General features: G+C 34.8%; 1 protein-coding gene across 4 annotated transcripts in view; it reads right to left on the bottom strand.

Moving 5' to 3' along the window:
- Positions 1–22,299, bottom strand: part of RTTN (rotatin) — a 78,379-nt gene that overhangs the window by 4,536 nt on the left and 51,544 nt on the right. For all 4 annotated transcript variants that reach the window (XM_015619250.2, XM_015619252.2, XM_015619251.2 and 1 more), the window contains 11 exons: positions 19,431–19,539; positions 18,466–18,664; positions 17,384–17,474; positions 16,240–16,393; positions 15,950–16,087; positions 14,891–15,102; positions 10,977–11,082; positions 8,095–8,189; positions 4,397–4,474; positions 3,239–3,365; positions 1,341–1,540 (listed from right to left, as the gene is read on the bottom strand). In XM_015619250.2, coding sequence (XP_015474736.1) covers positions 1,341–1,540; positions 3,239–3,365; positions 4,397–4,474; positions 8,095–8,189; positions 10,977–11,082; positions 14,891–15,102; positions 15,950–16,087; positions 16,240–16,393; positions 17,384–17,474; positions 18,466–18,664; positions 19,431–19,539 — 1,509 coding nt within the window. The remainder of the gene's footprint in view (positions 1–1,340; positions 1,541–3,238; positions 3,366–4,396; positions 4,475–8,094; positions 8,190–10,976; positions 11,083–14,890; positions 15,103–15,949; positions 16,088–16,239; positions 16,394–17,383; positions 17,475–18,465; positions 18,665–19,430; positions 19,540–22,299) is intronic.

Genomic DNA, 22,299 nt, shown 5'->3' with positions numbered 1-22,299 from the left:
CTCTTAAGAACCTACAGCACCACTCCTCCCTTCACTGACAGCCAGAGGAATGTCCTCTATTTTTGTAAGCTTTGAAGAAAAAGAACTGTGCACTGATATGACATATACCATCTCAGGGTTTGCTTCCACTTTAAGGAGATTCTGAGAACATGAAGATCTATTCCCTTGCTGCAAAAGGGAGGTGTTCTAACATAAATTCCTCTAAGGAAAAAGCCCTTGACTAAATATTCCCAGCCTCACTGAATCTTGACAACATATACAAGCATCTGGTTGAAAGCAAGCAACCCAGCACACAAACTCATTGTGGTTTTCTTCATGTGAATATAACATTGGTAATTTAATTCTCACAGAGGGAATTGGTTATTCAGTATTGCTTACACTTATGAAAGCAGAGCCCGAGAGAGAAGGAAGTACTATCACACTAGAGTGAAACTGTGAAGATTCTAAAAGCAAAAACAAGTAACAGCTACTGTGGAAGAGATCTCAAAGTCTTTGTTTCTATTAACAAAGTTTTAGTCTTAGCCACTTTGTAATGGTATGACTATGCTTTGCATAATTACCATCACAAAAAAGATCTACTTTCCCCTGCATTACTAACAGGTAATTAGGTCCAAGAACAGAGCATTGCTAATGGAGATCAAAATAATTTTTTGCAATTAATAAATTACTATAAAAGATGCTAGAAAGAAACACGCTTTTTATCATTTTGGTTGTGTTGGCTTATCATGTCACTACTACAGTTGACTTTCTACATGGTCTGTCTTCTTCTTTCAAGGTCTGAATTTATTTAAAGGGTCAAAGTTTAAGGGAAACAGATTTTTCAAAGCATATTTGATGAAACAGACTAAGAATCATCCTATATACAAAATATAAAAAGGAAAAAGACATTACATACATTTGTATAATTAGACTAGATTTTTATCTAACATCCAATCATTGCTTTTTTTCCTAAAACTTTCACAAAGTTATGTTTGCCACAGTATACCTAATGATTTACACAATGTTTAATTTCTTGTTCATTCACATGCAGTTTTGTTCTACAACATACTCCTTTCATGATCCTCTAGTGATTGTTATCAATATATATGGGTATTAAAAATGTTACAAACCACTGAAACAGAGAGGTTACAAAAGCTCTAGCAAAAGTTGTCCCGACTATGAATATAACTGAATTACACTCTGCTATTGGGGAACAATAACACAGCTAACAGAAGACACAATGGATTTGCTTCCCACAGTAGCATTTCTATATAATCACAAGACACTCCATATCAAAATAGGAGGGTTAATCAAAAAGGAAACAGCATCCATTGCTAAAATACAGGGTACCATTCACTTACCTTCTGAATAATGCCTTTACAGTCATGAGACAGAGCAAGGTTAGATATTAGACAAAAGACCACCTGCTGAACTGGGCTGTTATCATTTGACACATGGGAAGCCAACTTCAAGATGTAATGCATTAATGAATTGCCAGCTGCACTTCGTGCAGATGGAAGTGATGACTGTCCACCACTGACCCAACAAAGTGAAGCACAACCTTAAAGCAATGAGACATTTATCATATTAGAAATGCAGATAAGTATTTAAAATAAAAATCTATAGAAAGAGCAGTGCAACTGCTCAAATATTGAGATAGAATTTTTCAAAATATTTGTTAGGTATCTTTTCTTCGAACCCCAATTCAGACATGCTTTGAACAGAAATGTGCCTGAATGTGACACTTAACTGGAATAGGCATCTACTGTTCTATTGTTCTATAATGTAAAAGGCAATTCTGCTGTTAAATAGAAGCCATTGCTGCATCTCAGAAAGTCTCCTTAAAAACCAGAACATATATCTAATTATACAATTATTTGGCAGTTGAATCTGAAGGCATCCTCTGAAACTGGTTCAGAAAAGAGGTCTCTGTATAATTTGAAAGGATTAATATAAATTCCTTGGAATATTTTTTCTGAGAAATATAAGCAGTGTCTGCAGCTGTCATTACATTGTACAACAGAAGAATGCACAATCCTGTGCTACAGAGCTACAAGTTTGAATTAATACAGCAGCAGGGAAAAACTGTGTTACCAACGTAATATAGATAAATGCCTTCTGCACAAATATAGATATATGTCTTTTTTCTAGAGGACATAGTTAATTTCTTCTATGGCAAAAGTAAACAACATAAACAAAAATAAGACCATGTTCAACTGTAAACAAATATTTACACGCATTTCTCTGACTAGACTGAGGAGGAGTGGTTAACCAGCTCAGAGTAGGTAAATTTGTGACACCTCATAAGACAGAAAGAAAAAAACATGATTGATCAGAAAGCACTTGCTCTTACCAGCAAGCAAAGTAAAAATGCAGCCTAGAGTCACTTCAGCTTGATTTCTTGCACGTGGACAGGACACTTTATATTATACTCTGTAGCTGACTAATACACATCTTTCTTTGGCCCACATTAAAAAAAATTATTTATGAAAAAAAGCCATTGCAAGCTCATTTAAGGTCTGGAGACATTAACTTATAAAAAGAGTAATGTTTTAACCATGCTAACTCTTTTATGGTATCTTGACAGGGAGAAAGGGGCACGTTTGTGTCTCTTCAAGCTACTTGCAAATCATTATCTATGATTTGCTAAATCTAAATAACCATGATATGGAAAGAAAAAAATGCACGCTGGAAAGAAGTTCAGGCTTCTAATAGTAGGGATAATTATCAATGAAAATAAAAGGTTTCCTCAAATGAAAAGGAGATTCCTCATGAAAAATATACAAATGCAAGCTGCTGAGTCCACAGCCTAAATAAATTGAAGAAATTTAATACAAAATTGAATTTGATTGACTATTTCAAAACCAGAATGTTCTCAATCAGGACTGAAGTACAACCCATATAAAGTACTGATACACTGTTCTCTATTAAAGAATTCCTAGAATAGTACTTCTATAATATACTACTCAGCTTAGCAGGACATTTAGCATAACCTTCAAACGTAATGGTTTCAATTAAATGCTATTTAATCCTTTAGTACAATTGCACTCTTGCTAAATCCCAACAGCTTGAAACCAGATCTGAACAAAAGTCTTGAATGTATTAAAATCAAAATTCTTGATAGACTTTGATGGACCAGTGCTTTTACACTTTCCTCTTACGGTAGCAATAAACATTCTTTTCCCTTTATTATGTTTTTCTGTCTTAATTATTCTGGTAAAATATTTTGATGTATTCCACCACAGAGTGACTTTCATACCTGCAGGATAGTTTGCAGTGTAGACACAGAGCAAATGCAGAGCTATTTGCATTGAGGAATCATCTGCCAAAAACCATGGCCATAGAGAATGCACAACAGGAACAAGATGAGCTTTGAGTGCTGCCATCTACAACAACGTGAGGAAGAATTTAAAATGCTATCAACCCTTTGAAAATGAAATACAGAATTAGAAAACCATATTTTTAATCTTATGGTTTATCTTATGGTTTAAAAGACTGTATGGAGAACTGACACCATCATTTCAACCATCAGTGAATTTAACTCTACACCAGTCAAAAATAGCACATATCTTAATTACTGAAACACATGCAAACAAAACTAAAAACTTATTCATTCCAACTGTTCTTGTTTGGGACCTCTCTAAAGTTTTATTCAACTTCTTCTAAAGTAATTATTTGAACTCAAAAAGCATGGAAATACAAGAATGCAAGTTGTATACAGAATAAATGATAGAAATCTTCAGTTAGCAACAGCAACCTCCTTCAATCTTCCAAGCAATTCTTTCTGCAGATCCTGATCAAAAAAAGAAAAACATTCTACAATAATCTTAGCTGAGATTACAGCACAATCAAGTTATGGGACTTCCAGAATAATCAGATGTCTTATTCAGCCCCAAGTGTTCTGCATACAAAAAGGATGTTAATATATGCCCTGGAAAAGAGGTAGGCCTGAAAAGTCAAGAAATATTGTAGTTCCACCACTGTGTTTGCTTAAAGTGGCCCAAGTTACATAAACAGCACAAGTAATACAATGCCAAGAAATATTAAACTGTGAAACTGGAAATAAATGTGTGAATGGTATCATCAATAAGAAAGAGGAAGAGCAGTGATCAGAAAGGAAGAACACAGGAAAACGTGAAAACAAGTAATGTAGAATTACTGACTTACTCAAAGCAGAAGCACATATAAAAGATAACAGCCACTGGGAGATGATGCTTCAATAAGAATTCTAAGTTCCTAATAGATGTGTGAAATATTCTTAGAAAGTGGGAATAATAATGAAATATGAAGTATTCCTTGCCATTAATATCAAACTTAAATTTAGCCAGCTTGAAAGTAACTTTGAAGTAAAAAAAAAAAAATTATCTTCATTTAGTAACTAAATGTGTTCATATTACTTCAATATAAGAATACTTACTTTGCATTCTTCATTTTGAAAGAGGCAGTTTCTAAGGAGCTGCATAGAACACCTTAACTCCTTGATAAGGTTATCCTCCTATCCAGAGAAAAACAATTCAAGATCATCAGTGTAAGACCAGAACGAATTTTCTACAAGGAGGAAAGATATTTCAAAAGAAGAAGTGTAAATCTAAGGTATCAATGTTTAGGTCACATTTGTTCAGCAGTTTTCTTCTGATTTCAGGTAGAATTCATCTTAGCTAGCTTCAAGCATGTTTACTAAAGACATTTATAACCAGTAACTTATTATCCCTATCTCTCTTTATTACCCACAGATACTATTTCTAGGGACAGCAATCTGATCAAATGCAGAAATCTGTAATGTTGAGCTCCATTTCTCTTACAACTAATAAAGAATGGGTGGGAACTTTCTGAGTATTTGTTCCATCCTAAAGCACGCATCTAAAACAAGTCAAATTAATCACTCCCTAGAAGCATTTCTTTTTCTTCCTTGGATAAAAACATGGTTAAATTAGCTCTGTCTTTTAGACCCTGAGATAAGCTCAGTTGGAGCATGGGGCTAATAATGTCAAGGTTGTAGGCTTGACCGCTATATGGACTATTCACTTAAGAACTGGATTTGATGATCCTTGGGAGTCCCTTTCAACTCAGAATATTCTGTGATCTCTACAGCTGGGCAGGTCAATACATCCTTATATCCCCAGGAACTTAATTTCCTATCCTTAACTATAAATATAGAAGCTATAAATAACTTCCAACTCAATAAGAATATTACAAAAATAAATACAGACCTTTGGACACTGAGGTGCTACACAGAGATTCAAGTTACAAGTGAACAAAAAGTCTATCTTCAAGACAGAGCTGTGACACCACAGGGCAGTGATGGCTGACCTAACTCCTCTAAGGGTGACACACGAAACCACTTCTGAAAGATTACCAAATTCCAGCAAGCTTGTTCACGGGATACTATTTCTGTCTTATCAAGCATAAAGGAACAAAAATGTAAAATAGGATTCATACTTAATCTCAGAAAAGGTGAAGAAACAATGCATGCTTAAAGATCATAATGTGCTTTATATATCATAAATCATGTATCTGATGACATTTAGAGATGAAGTAACAGTCTACTCCAAAAAGGTCAATGAAAGCCAGGTGCAGTAGATCAAGAAGAAACATACAAGTCATTATTACAAATAGATTTTATAATGGTTTGTCTCACTTCTAGCCAAATAAAATGATAACTTTAAGACAAGAATTCTTTCAAGGAATTCTGTTTGTATTAATTTAGTTAATAAGCAAAATAGCTTTAAAATGCCACAAGCTTCAACTCAATATGCGAACTTCTAGGAGGCTGAAAAAGTTATGGATTGCATTGATAACACTGTTTGTATTTATTTATTTTAGGATATCTTGCTTTTTACTAAGACAATATTTTGATGTGACATTTGGAAGGCTGGCTACTTGTAAATACTTCTCATGCTCTTTATTAGCATCACACTAATTATTGTGAAAGAAAAGGAATATTGAGTAAAACACCTGAGAATGAATTAGGTCAAACACATTTTTCCCAATAATTAGAAGAGTCAGAACAAGGAAAAAAGAAAATAAGCTTTCATGACTTTCCTTTGGGAGTTGTGCCTTGAAGTGGGTGAAGGGGCAGTTTTGTGAATACCTATCTAAATCTACAATGAAAGCAACATCTCAGTGTCCCTCACATGAAACTGTCATTATGTACCACATATGATGCACAGCACGCTTTAATATGTTGCAGCAATCTACTGTCCCAGCTCAGCAGGGAAATCTGCCACAAAGTATTTTGCAAATCTTTCAAAGAATTTTCAATTAAACATAAACAGTTTTTCTGAACTTTCTCAGAGGCTCATTTCCTCCAATTTCTTTCAAGTTTTAAATTCCTCCTCAACCCAAAAACTACAAAGGACCATCTGATTTCAGCCTTTCAGGACATAACTAGGGCAGGACACCTTTCAGTCTCCAACACTTGAAAAAGGAAAATTAATGTGTTTAGGAGATCTCAAGAAGAAATATTATAGCCTTCAAATGTCAGGGTCAAACTCAATTTTTTTTAAGAGTTCATTGTTATAAAACACAGTCCCATACTCTCACAAATCAAGCCCAATGTTATTATCAAAACTTCAGAGAAAAATACTATTTAGCTGAAGCAATGCAGAAATACCCTACAGGAAGGTGTTTTCTGCAATTTCTGCTTTATGTGGGAATAGAAAAGATATCAAACTTGACAGCAGAGGTTACTGCATGTATTTTATTAATTCTCTTAGATGAAAAGTGGTGGAGAACAAGGAGATAGCAACAAAAATCTTATGAAATTGTTGTATGATGATAAGACAACTGATATCTAAATGTGGTAAAGAAGAGTAGAGTGACATGAGAGTCTGGAAGAACTGGAAGGGAGGTTGGAAAAAAAAAGGCTAAATAAATAAACTGTGAATGGACAGAAGCCACTGGGAATGCAGGCAGTGGAAGGACCACAAGTATGAGGCTAAAAAAACACAAAACTGACAAGAAATTAAAAAACCCACAGACAATTGAGTCTGATGACAAGAAACTGAGATGTCCTGACCAAGTTTGAGGGAGAAGAGGAAAAAAACCAAAACAACTGAAAGCCAGATAACAGGAGAACTATGATTTACATGCACAAGCAGAATGGAACTAGCTTTGGGACAGGAGATTGACTGATAGAAGAATAGACAAAAACAAAAAAGCTAGCACTGGTTGAAAGATACTGAAAAAAAAATTAAGAAAAATAAAAAATACTGTGGAAACAAGATGGAAAAAAAATTATCTGGATTAGATAGGGCCATAAAATCAAGACTGAAAGCCCAACCATGTTTGAAAACAATACTGTGATATTGCTATAAGAGAAATATCATAAATTACAAGCATGACAGATTACAAAAAGATGAGAATTGTATGTGAGTGGATGTCTGAACGTGAACTTTGAACTCTCAATCAGCCTGCTATTTGCTGCTTTCAGCCAGGATGGACTAGTTGCTAATAGCCTGGACTAGAAATGGGAGTCCTGAATCCTCCAATTAATGAAAAGAAATGAGACAAAACCAGTAACTCAGAGGCTGATCATGTATTATACTTTGCATGTAGACTATTGAGCTTAGGCAAACAGAAGCTTGGAGCTCTGGAAAGAAAAGTCAGCAGAAAAAAGAAGGATTGAAGGATTCCTGAAAAGAAATCCCTGTCAGAAAGACAGTCCCTGACAAAAAGAAATGGGCCCAAAAAGAAGAATGCCAATATCCTGGATGAAGGAACAATCTGGCAAATGGGAGAAGATCCTGAGGACCAGAGATGCATAGAAAAATATGGCAGGACATGCCCAGGGGCTTTGTCCAGTGAACACCCATGACTGCAAAGTATGAATAGATGTGATTTTCTGCCTGACATTGCTGAAATAGCAGTCCTGTGTTGGAAAAGGTAGTTGAAACATAATGATACTGCTGGGTGGAAGAGTATGTGAGATAATTAAGTTAGTAAAAGCTCTAAAATCATTGAATCTTAAAGAAGCTCCAGTATCTGGATGCACTACAAGCTGCTATTTACTTTGTCCCATCTGTGACACATAAACAGTATCTGCCTCAAGAAAAAAAACAAACAAAAGAAAGCTGGGAATCACCTTACGCTATCAGTGTTGTTTTTTATAGGTACCTTTTTTCTCTGTGCTTTTCCAGGCTTTAGGGAATCCAAATTCAGCTGCGCATGAATGTGCTTCATGTTTTCTATACATCTGTCTATCAGGTCAGCTGGAAGAAAAAAAACAGTACCGTTTATAATTACATTCACAATCAAAAATGCTTTATTAAAAACCAAACTATCTTTCTGGCAATGATCTTGTTGTTATCTTCTTGATATCAGGAAGAAGCAAACAGTTCCTGAGATAAACTGCATCTAGCTGAATGCTCTCAAGAAGCAAGAATACATTTGAGTCCTCTTGCAACAAAGTCCCATGAGAGGAATGCCCAAAGGAAGGACTGTAAAGATTGAGAGGGGAAGATGAATTGTGTGGAGAGGATAGTAACTCATAATTCTTCAGGGTATCTTCAACAATTCTGCTTAGAAGCGTGAAACTTCATGAGATTAGGGCATCCATTTATTTTACCCAGCTTTCCCTAACTACAGCAGATTTGCTGCATCTGTGGTGAGACAAATCAAAGCAACCACTCAGCTGACTTAAAGAGAAAAATTTTGAGTTAGGCTCTTTTCTTTGGATCTAGAGTCTTGAAGCCACTGTAAGATGATGGAGTGATTATGTAAGTGAATAAGGTAAGAGCTACAGATATCATCTGTCTGGACTTCTGTAAGGATTTTCATGCAGTCCTCCACAACCTCCTTCAAAATTGGAGAGTTATGCAATTAACAAATGGACTGGATGGTGGATGAGGAATTGGTTAGATGGTTACACCTAGAGGGTAGCAGAAAAGAAGCACAGAAAAGACCTGTTGAGGCGAGTGCAGAGACGGATCACAACAATCCTGAGAGGGATCTAATACATCTGTGAGGAGAGGCTGAGAGTTGAGATTGTTCAGCATGGAGAAGAAAATGCTCCAGGAAGACCTGGTTGCGGCCTTCCACTTAAAAAAAATTAAGAAAGCTGGGGACTAACTTTTTAGCAGGGCCTATTGCAAAAGGGGTAATGGTTTTAAACTAAAAGAGGACAAATTTAGACTAGATAAGAGCAAGACATTTTTTACAATGAGGACAGTGGAACACTGGATCAGGTTGTCCAGAGAGGTGGTGGATGCCCAGCCACTGGAAACAGGTTGGATAGGGCTCTGAGTAACTGACAGAGTTGAAGTTGTCCCTGATTATTGCAGGGGGGTTGGTCTGGATAGCCTTTAAAAGCCCTTTCCAATACATTCTATGATTTCATGATAATGGAGTCATTTGAGTTGGAAGAGATGGCCAGAGGTCATATAACCAACTTTCTGCTCAAAGCAGAACAAGCTCTAAGCAGGCAGGGTTTACCTGCAGCTTTATCCTGCTGGATCTTGAAAATGCCCAAAGACAGAGACAGCACTGTATGTCTAGCACTGCTTTACTGCCTTCAAAAGGTAAATGTTTATTTATAGGCAGTTTGACGCTCATGTTTCAATTTATGCCCATTCTTTCCATCCTCCTATACCATTCACTGCTGTAACAAATGTGTCTCCAACTTCATCAGAATCTCATAGGTCCTACCAAAACCTTCTTTTTTCCTGAATGAGCTGAATGAATGTAAGTCAGCTCCCACAGCTTCTTCTCTAATGACAACTGAACACAACCACCCTGATGGCCCTCTAGTGAACTTGCTCCAGTTTGTTGACATTTGTTGTACTGGGACAAAACTGGATGCAGTATTCTAGATTTAGTCCAACAAGTGGTAAGTAGAAGATTCCTCTTGATCTAATGGCTGTGTTCCTGTGTTCAGGATGTTTCCAGGATGCTGTTAGCCTTCTCACACTTGCTGCCTACCAGGCCCTTTTCAGCTCTCCAGTCAGCCTCTACTGCTGTAAGGGCTTGTCCCTTTTGAGGTGCAGAACTTGGTGTTTTTAACTTAAAGTAGCCCTGAAGAGCTGAACAGATGATGCTAGAGCGACAGGTATCTTTAGAACACTGCCTTGAACCCCAGAAGTCCTCTTTCTCTTTTCTAAGGTTTGTGTTGTAGGGATGACTTGAAGGCTGCTCTAGCACAGAATGATGCATTTCCTGCAGTGGAAGTGCCTTCACAGGAAGCAGGAACTTAGATGACCTAGTAAGCCATCAACAGAAGAAGAACCCTGACTGAAGTAAGGGCTGAGTACAGAACCAGTACACTGGGAAAGAGCAGAAAGTATAAAATTTGAAGTTCAGTTTCTGCCACTATAAGGACCACGCACTGAGCAGATCTGTCTAAACTATGTATTTCAATGTAGTGTAGGTTTACAAAGTGGAAAAAACAGAGATGTAAATTACAGGAAAGCACCCAAGACAAACTGCACTTGGACAGATCAAAAGGTGTAAAACACACGATACATAAGAAATGCAAATTCACCATTCTCCCCTGTGTTCTAGAGGGCACAAGAAGCCTTTGATTAGTAGTTTACTACTGTGAAAGACAGAAAGTCCTACTTAAACTGTAAAATGGTACCAAAGAAACAGAGTCAGGGAAGAGCAAAGCTGAAAAAGTCTCCTCTTGTCCAGGTACAGCCAGAACTGAAACACAGGGCATACTCTCACCTACAGAAGTATGAAGATATTGCCAGTGCAAAATCTCCAGTTTCTAATGGATTAATATGCCATTACTGGTAAAAAGGTAACAGGTCTCCTCTTACTCCAACACAGAGCTGTGACTTCACCACAGGGTTTTAAACTGGCTACAACATAATATTTCATTTGCAGCTGAAAACGTTAATTATTAATAAGATTTCTTAGTGAAAATCTGAAAAAAAAACCTGCCACTGAAACCTAGGTCTTCTGCTTTGAAAAAAAAAGTTACAATTTAGAGGTAATACACAAAACACCTGCAAGCATTTGATTTTTAAATCATTTAACATATATTTTTAAATGCTCACCTTCCAAAGCACACTTCTGGGCATTTTTACTGACAGCTAACAGAGACAGCAGTGCATTTGTAGCAACTTCTTTCAGCACATCCTTTGAAGACTTTCTTTCACAGACCTACAAAAATGCAATTTCATTACTGAAATGGAAAAGTGACCATATTAACAGTAGTATTCATATTCATAAATAGGTTGTCAGAGTCTATGTTTTCATTTGGGTGACTTATCACTGCATTCCTATATAGAATTCTCCCTCTCTACATTCATGTTTAGAGTCAGTCTGCATTGAAGTGTTTCAGGTTTTTCTGGAACTATTTTTTTTTTTAATTAAATCTTTCTTCTTTTGCTCTAAAGCCCACTTCTCTTATTCTTTTCTCAACATGCTACTTTTCTAAGGCCTAGATTCCAAATCCTGGCATTCCATACTTTTCCTAATATTCAGGAATAGGCTTGGTATTGCAGACATCTCATTGACATGCCTTTAGTGCAATCTCACTTCCCTTTTACACAATGATGATGAGATTAAATACAGTGAAATTCTTTTAAAAAAATCACCGATAATTATTTTAGATACTCTTAACAGTGAAAAATGGTAGCTTGTCTTAGTTTTGTGAGGCCTTTGTGAGCATCGCCACATTTCTAAAAATCTAAGTATAATCTGTGTGTTTTTGAAGGAATATTTATTTAGAGTCATATAACAAGACAGTGCAAAGACAAGGAGCAGTCTGTGCTTCATATATTATCCACTAGAGAATTTTGTCTATCTAGAAATTTTCCCTAAAACATCATGCCACTTCTGACATCCAAGATAACAGAAAACAGCATTCATTACAATCAGAAAAATACAGGAAAATAAGAACAGTTACTGGATCATAGTAAAAAGAGAAACTGGATCATAGTAAAAAGAGAAACAAGTTTGAAGTTAGCCAAAAATCCAACATCTTAAGAAAATCTTAATACTTTAGACAGAAATCTCATGAGTACCTGTCCATGGTATCTCATAGATTTTAATTCTACATACACCATGTATTAATGAACAATTTTTTAATTTTTTTCAAATTTTCCTATGCAATAAAATGTCAATGCATGCCCTAAAGTGATAATTTATTGAAGTGTTCACTGTAACCAGGGGTGAGGAGGTCAAATAATAAATAGTAAGTTAATAACTAGAAAAACCCAACAACCTCATTGATAAGGACAACTGACACCAAATCAAAGTATCGAAGCATGGACTGGGTTCTGTGTTTATAACCAACAAAAAAGAACTTTACATTTAGACTACAACTGTTTTTATTAGATCTGGTGTGAAATCTTAAATCTAACAGCAACACAGGAATCTTCAAAGTAAATTAACTCTTTTTCTGTTCTGACAGGTGACGGTTTCTTTTCAAATTAAAAAATTTAGATGTTTGTTTAAGTACTTAAAAGCTTAAACTAATTGACACAAGCCAGGAAAGAAAAAATTGTTGAGTTCCATCAATCCTGCATAGCCTAAGATGTAGGTTTTGTGACTTATCCACTCAAAGGCTTTTTCTCTATTAAATTGCTAGATGTTTTTACATTTTCTTAATATTCATGAATATTTTAGCAATAAAAACCATATTTTCCTATCAACCCCTTGGGTATTTTTCTATAAGTATTATGTGGCAGACTCGAACTGACCCAATAATTAAGGTGAGTTGTCTTATACCTGTATCTTTTTCAAAAGTTTTAATTTTATCTTACTATTTTCTAAATTTTATCTTGAACACTAGCAAAATTCCAGTCTTTCTTAAAGCATGCTCTTTTATGCATTTTTTCCTTACTCTGCCATCAAGAACTGCAGCTCATAATAAAAAAAGAAAATTTATGTCAAGCATAGGGAGCAAAAGTAATTAAGAATTAATTAATGATTAACTACTAGTTGAATGGAAAAAATAACTCTAGAAATTTATAGTGCCTTGTGCCAACAGATTCTATAGTTTTAAACTATTCTAAAAGTATTAAAGTGAGAATGGATACTTAATTCTTTTTTGAAATTATGCTGCATAATAAATTTAAGATGTCCAATAAATCCACAGGAGATCTGGCTATGTTAGTCTGCACCTACTGTTAGCTGAAGGGGAGTTCACAGTCTTTCTAAAATATTGTAAGCTTTATATCTATAAAAAAACTTAGAGCCAAAATTTGAGAGTTTATGTATAGATGATGATTTCCTTCTTAATTTTATTTCTAATCTTAAGCATGTGTACACAAGGATTAACATTTACGTACACAAAACATCCAATGCCTTTCAAAGTCAGCATGTGCACTTAATAGATTTCTTATATGTGATAATGAATTCCAATTTGAGACCTGGTCTACTAATATTCATACCTGCACACTGGGTACTAAATTAGTATTTGCCACTATATATATCAGGTATTATGTAGATTTTATGTATTTAGGATGATTAATGGTGATGACTGCTTGTTTGAAAAGTCTCCCATCCTTTTCTATGTTAGCCAATTATTTGCTTGACTGCTTCTCTTTAAGAGTGCTTCTCCTGAAGGAAGTCCTAAATCTTCTGGGTTGATTTTTCATTTTTAATGGTGGTTTTGTTTAGGTGTTTGTTTTATTTATAGGTTATTTTCCATCCCATGGACTCATTCCACTGTCCTGTCAATGACCACTGTGACGGGGTGTAAATAAATACATGATCTAAAAAACTGAAGCTCTTTCTTTCCTAATTCTGTTATCCTTTTGGGGAGATCACAGCAGCCCAGTAAGGACCCAGAGAGCACAGGCTATCTTTTGAACCCTTTTATGAAGAAAATGCAATGTCTGTCTACATCTCTGAACAGTTAAAAAGCATGTTAAAAGCTGATGTCTCTTACAATACTCAAACTATGTCTAATGTCCTTTAATTGACCTGGCAGTAGTTCATTCTTCATGGTATCAGTTTTTCTGCTCTCTCCGTAAGAATTGTCCCTTTTTGCTGGTGCAAACTGATAAGCACAGACTGATAAGCAGCTACACTTGTATGAAAACAGAGGAATGTTACAACATGTCTTTATCAGACAGACTCTCATGCAACCATACTTTTTGTGCCAGAGCCAAGGAGTTTCGTTTCAGGCACATATGCAAGCATTAATACAAAAACCTAACAGGATATTAGCAAACCATGGGATTTTAACAAAGTGCCCCTATTTTGCTTGAGTCCCTGAAAATCACGTCCTTACACGAAAATGCTGTGCTCTGAGTTATCTGAAATTAGTTGCCAAAGACAGACAATTCTGGTTTCAGTGGTCTGTAGAGTGACCAAGAAAGATCCTATTGGGAAGTTTTTTCCTCCCTGGAGGACAGCAGGTTCTCAGTGGACAAAATACCACATCTGAATAGATATGATAGAGCCACAGTGACGCACAGAGCAGCAAAGAAATACAGTTGTTTGTGACAGATACCAGGACGAGTCTTTGTAGTAGTAAGGTTATTTATTCTACAAGAATTCAGCATCCATACAAAGAGAGGAGATGAATATTAAGTGAGCATTCTTTTGGTCACACCATCCAGTATATGACCAATACATGTCAACATTATATGCTTTACATAGCAAAATAGTATCTTAGGATACTTATTAAAAAAATAGTTACAAGACAATGACTTCAGAACAATAGAAATCATAAGTTACATTTTATATAAGGTGCATCATTCAGAAAAAACACTACACTTCTAATCATAGATCACTGTGATTGTTACAGTGACAAACTGCACATAAATTAAAGAAGGAAAATAAGTATATAGATAAAAGAACTAAGTTGTGAGGGAAAACAAATAAGACACAAATTTCACATATAATTTCACTTACTACTACCAACCTGTAAATGAGGGAAGGATTAAATATAAAGAAAGCAAAATAATCAAAAATGCAAAAATATCTTCCAATCATATTGTGGAATTTTAAATACCTGAATAATTAATGCAGTAAGTTGAGTTACTGGTGCCTGGCATTCTTCAGTGTGATCCAGAAGAAAGCTAATAGTTGGATTCTGACATACACTCTGTTTATCCTGGAGCTGTTTTCTTCCTTCCTCATTCAAAAGGACAGAAAGGAACTGTAAACTAGCCATATACAAAGCAGGATATGTGGTAGACAGATGAATACAATCGGAAATAGTATCTAGAAGGTTAAACAAAAAAATTAAATATTTCATATTTCATTACGAAAAAAGCTCAAGTATACTTTAGAACACAAAGACTTATCAAAGAAAGCATGTGAATCTGGAAGCAGTTATAATGTGCATTGCCCAGGGAATTCTACAAATTTTATATATCTTATAAGTCTTTAAAAAAAATATCTAAGAAAGAAAAGTCTGAGTTTTATAAGGGTTGAATGAATTAATTGCTCTACATTCATTGACTAAAAAACAAAAAAGCAATCTCCACTTCACTCAAATCACTCATTTGTCCAGCAATTTTTTGAACTCTCCTCATTTTATCAATTTTATCATTTAACATTATAAAACCAACAGTAGCCATTAGCTGCTTTATTTGCAATTAGATTTGGATTCACTAGATCTCTTAACATGCACAAGCTTGTCTGGTCTATGTTCATACTTCAGTATTGAAGCACATCACAGAAACTTGCCTAACTATGCAAAGTAACTAATGTAACAATAATTAAAATACAATGAATAAACTCCTGTATAATAACCTTGGATTTCTATGTCTCTCATTTCCCCTCAAAACTTTGCTTTTCTTTTCTGCAAGATATTTAAGAAAGAAGGGAAACAAAATGAAGTGCTAATGGATCATTTCACAAATGCCACATTTGGTTAAGGTTTACAACTAAAATCACTCATCCACACATGTGAAGAAAACAAAACAAGTCAGTCAAGCTCTGGACACATTAGTTTTCATTGTGGGTATCTCATTAGTAATTACTTAATAGCATCTAAAGAGGAATGACACTCTTTTCTATTTGTTTATTAGTTGCTAGGAGAAAAACATCCAGGAATAGTCTTTACCAATTATTGCTGTACAGTGATTTGCAAAGGCTGCTGTCACAGATGGAAAAGATATCTGGCCACTTTTCCACAGTAATGTAGCTAGAAGGCTGAAAGAGTCTACCCATGTTTCGTGAAGTGCAGATGTTAACTCGGTATCTGCAAAGATAACACAGGAAAAAATCAAACTGTTTACAAATATGCACAAACCTGGAAAGCTGAGCCTGACCACACCTGTCCATTTACATCAAGATGATACCTAATAAAGACCTGCCTCTGTCTGGTTGTAAAGGAAACAAGTACTTCATTACCTAAGCCATCTTTGGGCCGTATGGTGAGAATCCTGAAGGTACTCCCCAAAAGAGGTTTCAACAGTTCATCCTGACTTACAAGATCAGAGTCGACCAATAAACATGATTTTAGAAGCCTGGACACAGATGACAAGTACTGAAGTAGTAACAAGACCTGTAAAATATTTGTAAAGAGATATGAAATAAAGCCATATATTTACTCCTTCCACATTATTTTAAATTTAATCACATTATGTCAACTGATTCATAACATTTTCAATGAATATACACCACTTAAAGTAAGTGATAGGACATTAAAATGTTTCTCTTAATTTTTACTGTAGAAGATGAAACATCATGCCTAGTCTGGAAACAGGTGTGCAATTTTCTAGTACCAAAGCAAAAGTTCCTTGTGAGAAGGTCATGACTCTTGCTGCATGTAGAGAATGTAGAGAGGTCACAAAGGGAAACATAAAATGGTCATTAATACTGAGGAATACATTCGTCTTCCTAAAAACAGAAGCTGAAATATTTTATTTATTCTCATAGGTTTTCTGCAGAAAAATGTTTCTTTAATTAGAGAAGTAATTTTATTCAAAGTAAATCTGAATGCAGAGCAGCAGAAGCTATGAATTAGCTCTGTGTCATGAAACATCATGTTCTATACATTGTATATACATTGTATATACAGAGTTAAATTTGATTAAAAGGTAGTTCTATCTGCAGTAACCCTAAATGTTTTGCATAAATCAAAATTACTTGAGAACTATGTAAGTGTCTGCAGGATCAGAGGCAAAGCAAAGCAGCCAGGTTTGTTCCAGACAATAAATATCCAATGTGTCAGTAGCTATATCTAGCTCATACTTCAGTAACATACAAAAAATTCTATTACATAATTTCTTCAATGGCTAAATTTAACTTATACTTTTAAAAGACAATTCATTTTCAGTTTGGTCATTCTAATTATAGTCCTAACACAGAAATTAATTCTCCTATGTTGAATAAAATGGTTTATTTTCACTTAAGCTTTGTCAAAAGCATCAAGACTCACACAAATATAGCCTATAGCAGTGTGTCTGGACTATATGAATGAATATAAATTATGCTAACATAATTAAATTAATTGCTAAAAAAAAAATTAGGAAGTAACAAATGCTTCTCTAACCTGAGCTTTTATATGTTCTATATCACACCGATGACCCAATGGAGCTTTCAGTTCCAAGATGCATCTTTCAACCAGATTAGCACTTATAAGACTAAAACAAAACATATTGGTTAGAAATGTAGTTAAATAATTAAACATTCTATCAACTTAACGTTCCATAGAAGAGAATAATATAAGTAAACAGAGTAAAAATAAAGTAAGATGCACTTACTGCGAAACCCCACTATTTTAAGAAAGTCTAGTGCAAATGCAACTATAGTAGAAGTATGTTGTTTCAAAATAGCTAGACTAATATAAATTCCAATAGCTGCTACTGCACTGGCAAAAATCAATTTTTTCTATTTGATTTCTTATTTTCTTTCCTCTAGAAGAATAAACAGTTCTGCAATAATATAAGCTGTATTCACATCAGGGTAGCTGGGGTCTTATGTTTGTTTGTCTGTGTTTCCATTAATTGCACTATGAAGAGCAACTACGAATGCTCTTGAAAACTTTTACCAAAAAATGAACTAATTTTTCATGCTGCACTTCAGGACTTCCAAACATTTTTACAGACAAAAGAATTGGCTACAATGGAAATGGAAACATGGCATACTATCTGAAGACTTCTTCGAAGTGGTTCCTTCTTTTAAAAGGAAGTAAAACACTAAGATCAATCACCCAAATTTGGCAAGTTTTATTTACTCTCTTCTAGTGTAAGAATCCTTGGCTCATCTTTAAAATATTTCATACAGCTCAAGGAAGAAAACCATAAAATGAGCTGAAATGATCTACAGTTCCAAGTACCTGACAAAACCCTAAAACATTGTGAGAGGAACACAGTAGTCCTGTGTAAGACATACACCACAAATGGAATCACCAATATGATTACCTATTCTTTGAGGAAAAAAAAAAAAAATTCTGATTATTTTCCTCAATTGATTGCATTTTTTTATAAATAAAAAAATTGAACACTTCAAGAGCAAGAAGTGATCAATATGTTTAACAGTTTTAGTAAGAAACATGGGTAGATCTCATTCAAAGATTTTTTAAACATCTATTGCTACACCTTGTTTGTAGTTCAACAGTTATCGATCTCATACCTGCTGAGAGTTGTTAGCAAATGTGTTTGTTGAAGAGCAATTCCAGTATCTTTTGGCATGACAACCAGCAGATTTTGCAGAAGGCTGCAAACAGCTGACAAAAGGGCAGGTGTGACTACAGCACGCTGTTTAGACAGAGCAGCAGACATGGGAGAATCATGCTGACTTGGAGATTCTGTAATGGTTGTATCACTTTGACCTAGAGTGAGTTAAATAAAAACAAAAGTCCAAAACAACCAAGAGATTAAATTACAGCAGATACATAAATAAAGTTTATTTGTATTTTTCATAAAACAATCAAGTCCTCTCTATGTTTAAACTGTATATTCAGGAATGAATGGGAAGGAAAAAAAAATTAAATCAGATACAGGAATTAAGTTTGAAAATAAAATGCTCCTTCTACCAGACATTCAATAAAGATAAGTAGCAAATTTGGAAAGTTACAGATTCACAGTATTTTCTTTTAAAAAAAAATAAAAATTATTAATAATAATTATAATTATTTAATAATAATTTATTAACATATATTTATTTTATTAAAAACAGCTCTCTCTACATACATGATTATAAATATATTTTCAATATTTACTAGTCTTTATCTTTCTACATATAAAGAGAATTTTATATATATCTACATGTATACATCTATGTGTATGTGTGTGCATACACACTCCTGTGGGCATGTATGTATATGACAGCTCTACCATGACTGATATGTTGAAAGCACGAGTAGATGCCAAGAAGAGAACTCAAGTCTTGAGTTACGTTTCAAGCAGTACCATTTGCACTTCCTTCTGTCAAATTAAAGGAAGTGTTTAATGTTTGTCCTCTAAAACAAGCACTAAAAGCATCAACTGCTCCAGCAACATGCAAGCTGTAGGGTGTACAGCATGGACAAAGAGTGAAATATGGGCAGGTGGATACACTGTATTTAGCATCAGGTACAAGTCTCAAGCTTGACTTACCTTGTGCCTTAAGCCGATCAGCCACAGTTTCCGGAATAAAACTGGCTGAACTTGGAACTGTTGCCTGAAGCTCAGTAACACTCCCCAGTGATGGTGATGCAGACAGAATCTAGAAAGCCATAAAAAAGAAACTAGTTGATTCCAGCTTTTACAGACTAGTCTTTTGTTTATATTCTGGTTAGGAAGGGGGAACAACCCATCACAACCAACAAAATCAAATACAATGTAAATATTACTGTTCAAAATCAATTTGATTACATTTTGTCCACTATGAGTGCATATATATGATAAAAAAATCAATAATTGAAACTATTAAAAGAGGGGAAATATGAACAGTCTGAAACATTTCAGTTTAAAACTGATCAATGCCCATGTTACTGGAAATTCCTTCTCTTCATCCTTCTTTTTCATCCATATAATTGACTCAACCTACATTTGGATAAAGATAGAAAGACATTACTGAAGCATTTAAACTCAAATTTTTCATGGACTATTTGCTCTACTGAGAACATGAGCACTTGTCCCTTTGTACCAGAACATACTCAGATAAAAATATCACAAGTGAATTTGTCATCAGTCAAAGCTGACGTCCCTGAGTCTTTTGAACTCTGGGTACTTCTCTTAACCTTAATCCTGTGATCCTTAAATGTATTCATTTCATAGTGAAGATATGAGATGTTTAAATGACAGTAGATAACTTTACTGACATAATACCATGCTCCTCCACAATTTTGCATTATTTGCATGATGAATTTTGTGTGTTTTCAAAATTTCCTAATACTCTTGCTATTGCTTAAAAACCACAAGTCTGAGATCAGAAGACTCAGAATCCAGCTAAATGTTGTGCTTTTGTGACATGAAAAGACCTGCAACCTGTTTCAGAGCACAGGACAAGTATCTACCATGTCAAGTCACTCTTTCACTTCTGGTTTTTATTTTCTAGATGGAAAATTCACATCAGACAATTTTCCTCAAGAGTGTCACTAGACAAAGCAAAGAATATAGGATGTTGGAGAATCCAACTAAATCCCAGCAGAATTACAACTTGAAGAAGGGTGTTATTAGAATTTTCCTCACAGTGAGCTTTCTAAGGAAGACTGAAATATCTCAAAGGTTTGGGTTTTTTTAAAAACTCTATTAGAATAACAGTTGGACTGTATTTTTACCCAAGAAAATGTTAAAAGTGACTTAACAGACAAAAAGAGTCTGAAGGGAAGGAAATCACAGATCACTTTGTTCCTAGCTATTGTATCCTTGCAAGTTCCTCCTTGTAACTTCCTTTTCTCCTGCACTCTCCTCTGGTCTCCCACTATTGTTCACCCTGCAATGATGAGTCTTTCTTCTTAAGCCTGCTCAGTTGTTCCTCAAGGAAAGTCAGAGGATTATAACACAGAAAACAAATACAGTAAGATCTGGGGGTGTGTCCAAAACAAAGGATTCATATAGAGCTTGGATCATATAAACACTAGGACAATGCCTGGCTAAATTATTTTCTTATTAGCAAATTGCAGCACCAAGCTGTACTGAGTGATTGAAATTCAAATTCTATTTTGATTGCAGAACTAAATAGCGTACTTTCCAATTAAAATAAGTTACTTGAAGTTCTGTGCTTACTAATTTAAATAATTACTAAAATCCATTAATTCTATTAAACAAATCTATCTTGATACATGGCAAATTCTGCACTTATTCAGCTCTATACTTCAATTCCAAGCATTATAATAGGTGAGAAAAACCCATAACACTTTTCCTTACATAGTACAGATTCAAAAGGTAACTTCTAACAGTCCATATGGTTCTTCTAAAACAAGTAAGACCCCAAAAGTACTTCAACTATACTAAGAGTAATCTTATGGATATTATTATGAATTATACAACCTTTCACATATTAGTAAACAGTATCAGCTACCTCATACAACTGTTCTTTATCATCTGCAACTATCTAAATACTCTGGGAAAGAAAATAAAAACAATTTCTCAGTTATGTTAAAAAAATAAATTTAAAAAAAAAATCAACAAAATCTTTAACTGGTTAGAAAAATGTCATCTTCCTGCACTGATGAAACTTTTATTGATAATTGCTTCACAGTGGGAAATAGGTTAAGCCCCAAAATTTTCTGCTGTCCTAACAGAAAACATATAGTAACACAATAAAGTTGTTTCCACACCATTGTGCCCTGGAGGAAAAAAAAACAAAACTAAACAACAACCACTTTTATAAATCACCTTTGATAAGGATGAACTGGAAGTCTGGGACAGAATATTTAGTAAAGGATATTTACTACTGCCACCATATTGTTCCTGGGAGCAATGAAGCATTGTGTTGCTTAACAGTGAAACTTTGGAAGGGGGTGTAAAAGGGGAAAAGGTTCTGTGTGTGTGGAGAGGGAGATGACAACTGCAGATTAGAACTAATTCAAAAGAATACAAAAATTGTCAGAGTGGAAATAAGGGAAAAATGTGAGGGTTTTGCCATTTATCTACTAGATAGGAATAAAAGGTCTTTTCTTAACCTCTAGTACAAAAATCCCTCTGGCATTGCTTTAATAGGCTTGCAGTGATTAATTCTATTCAGTTCCCTTTTCAAAGGTTTAAATCACTTAACTGCATAACACCCTGCTAACCACGGTTCCAGAAAATAAAGCACATATTTTTATAAAAAATAGCAAGAAGATTTCATAGGAAAGAATGGCCATGACTTAAAGCTGTCTGGGAGATGTCTCTGGATCTTTAGCTCACATAAATTTTAGCCCAAGCTTTAAAATAAATGCTCATTTTGCTAAGATGTCCTGGACACAGAATAGCCCTAGCATATTTATGCAGTGTAAAGCAAGTTGGTATCTCCATGAAGACTGGCAATCGCTTATCA

Source organism: Parus major, chromosome 2 (genome assembly GCF_001522545.3).
Source record: "Parus major isolate Abel chromosome 2, Parus_major1.1, whole genome shotgun sequence".
Classification (NCBI taxonomy): domain Eukaryota; kingdom Metazoa; phylum Chordata; class Aves; order Passeriformes; family Paridae; genus Parus; species Parus major.
Note: the sequence above shows the minus strand (reverse complement) of the source record. Positions and strands in the feature narration are given on the sequence as shown.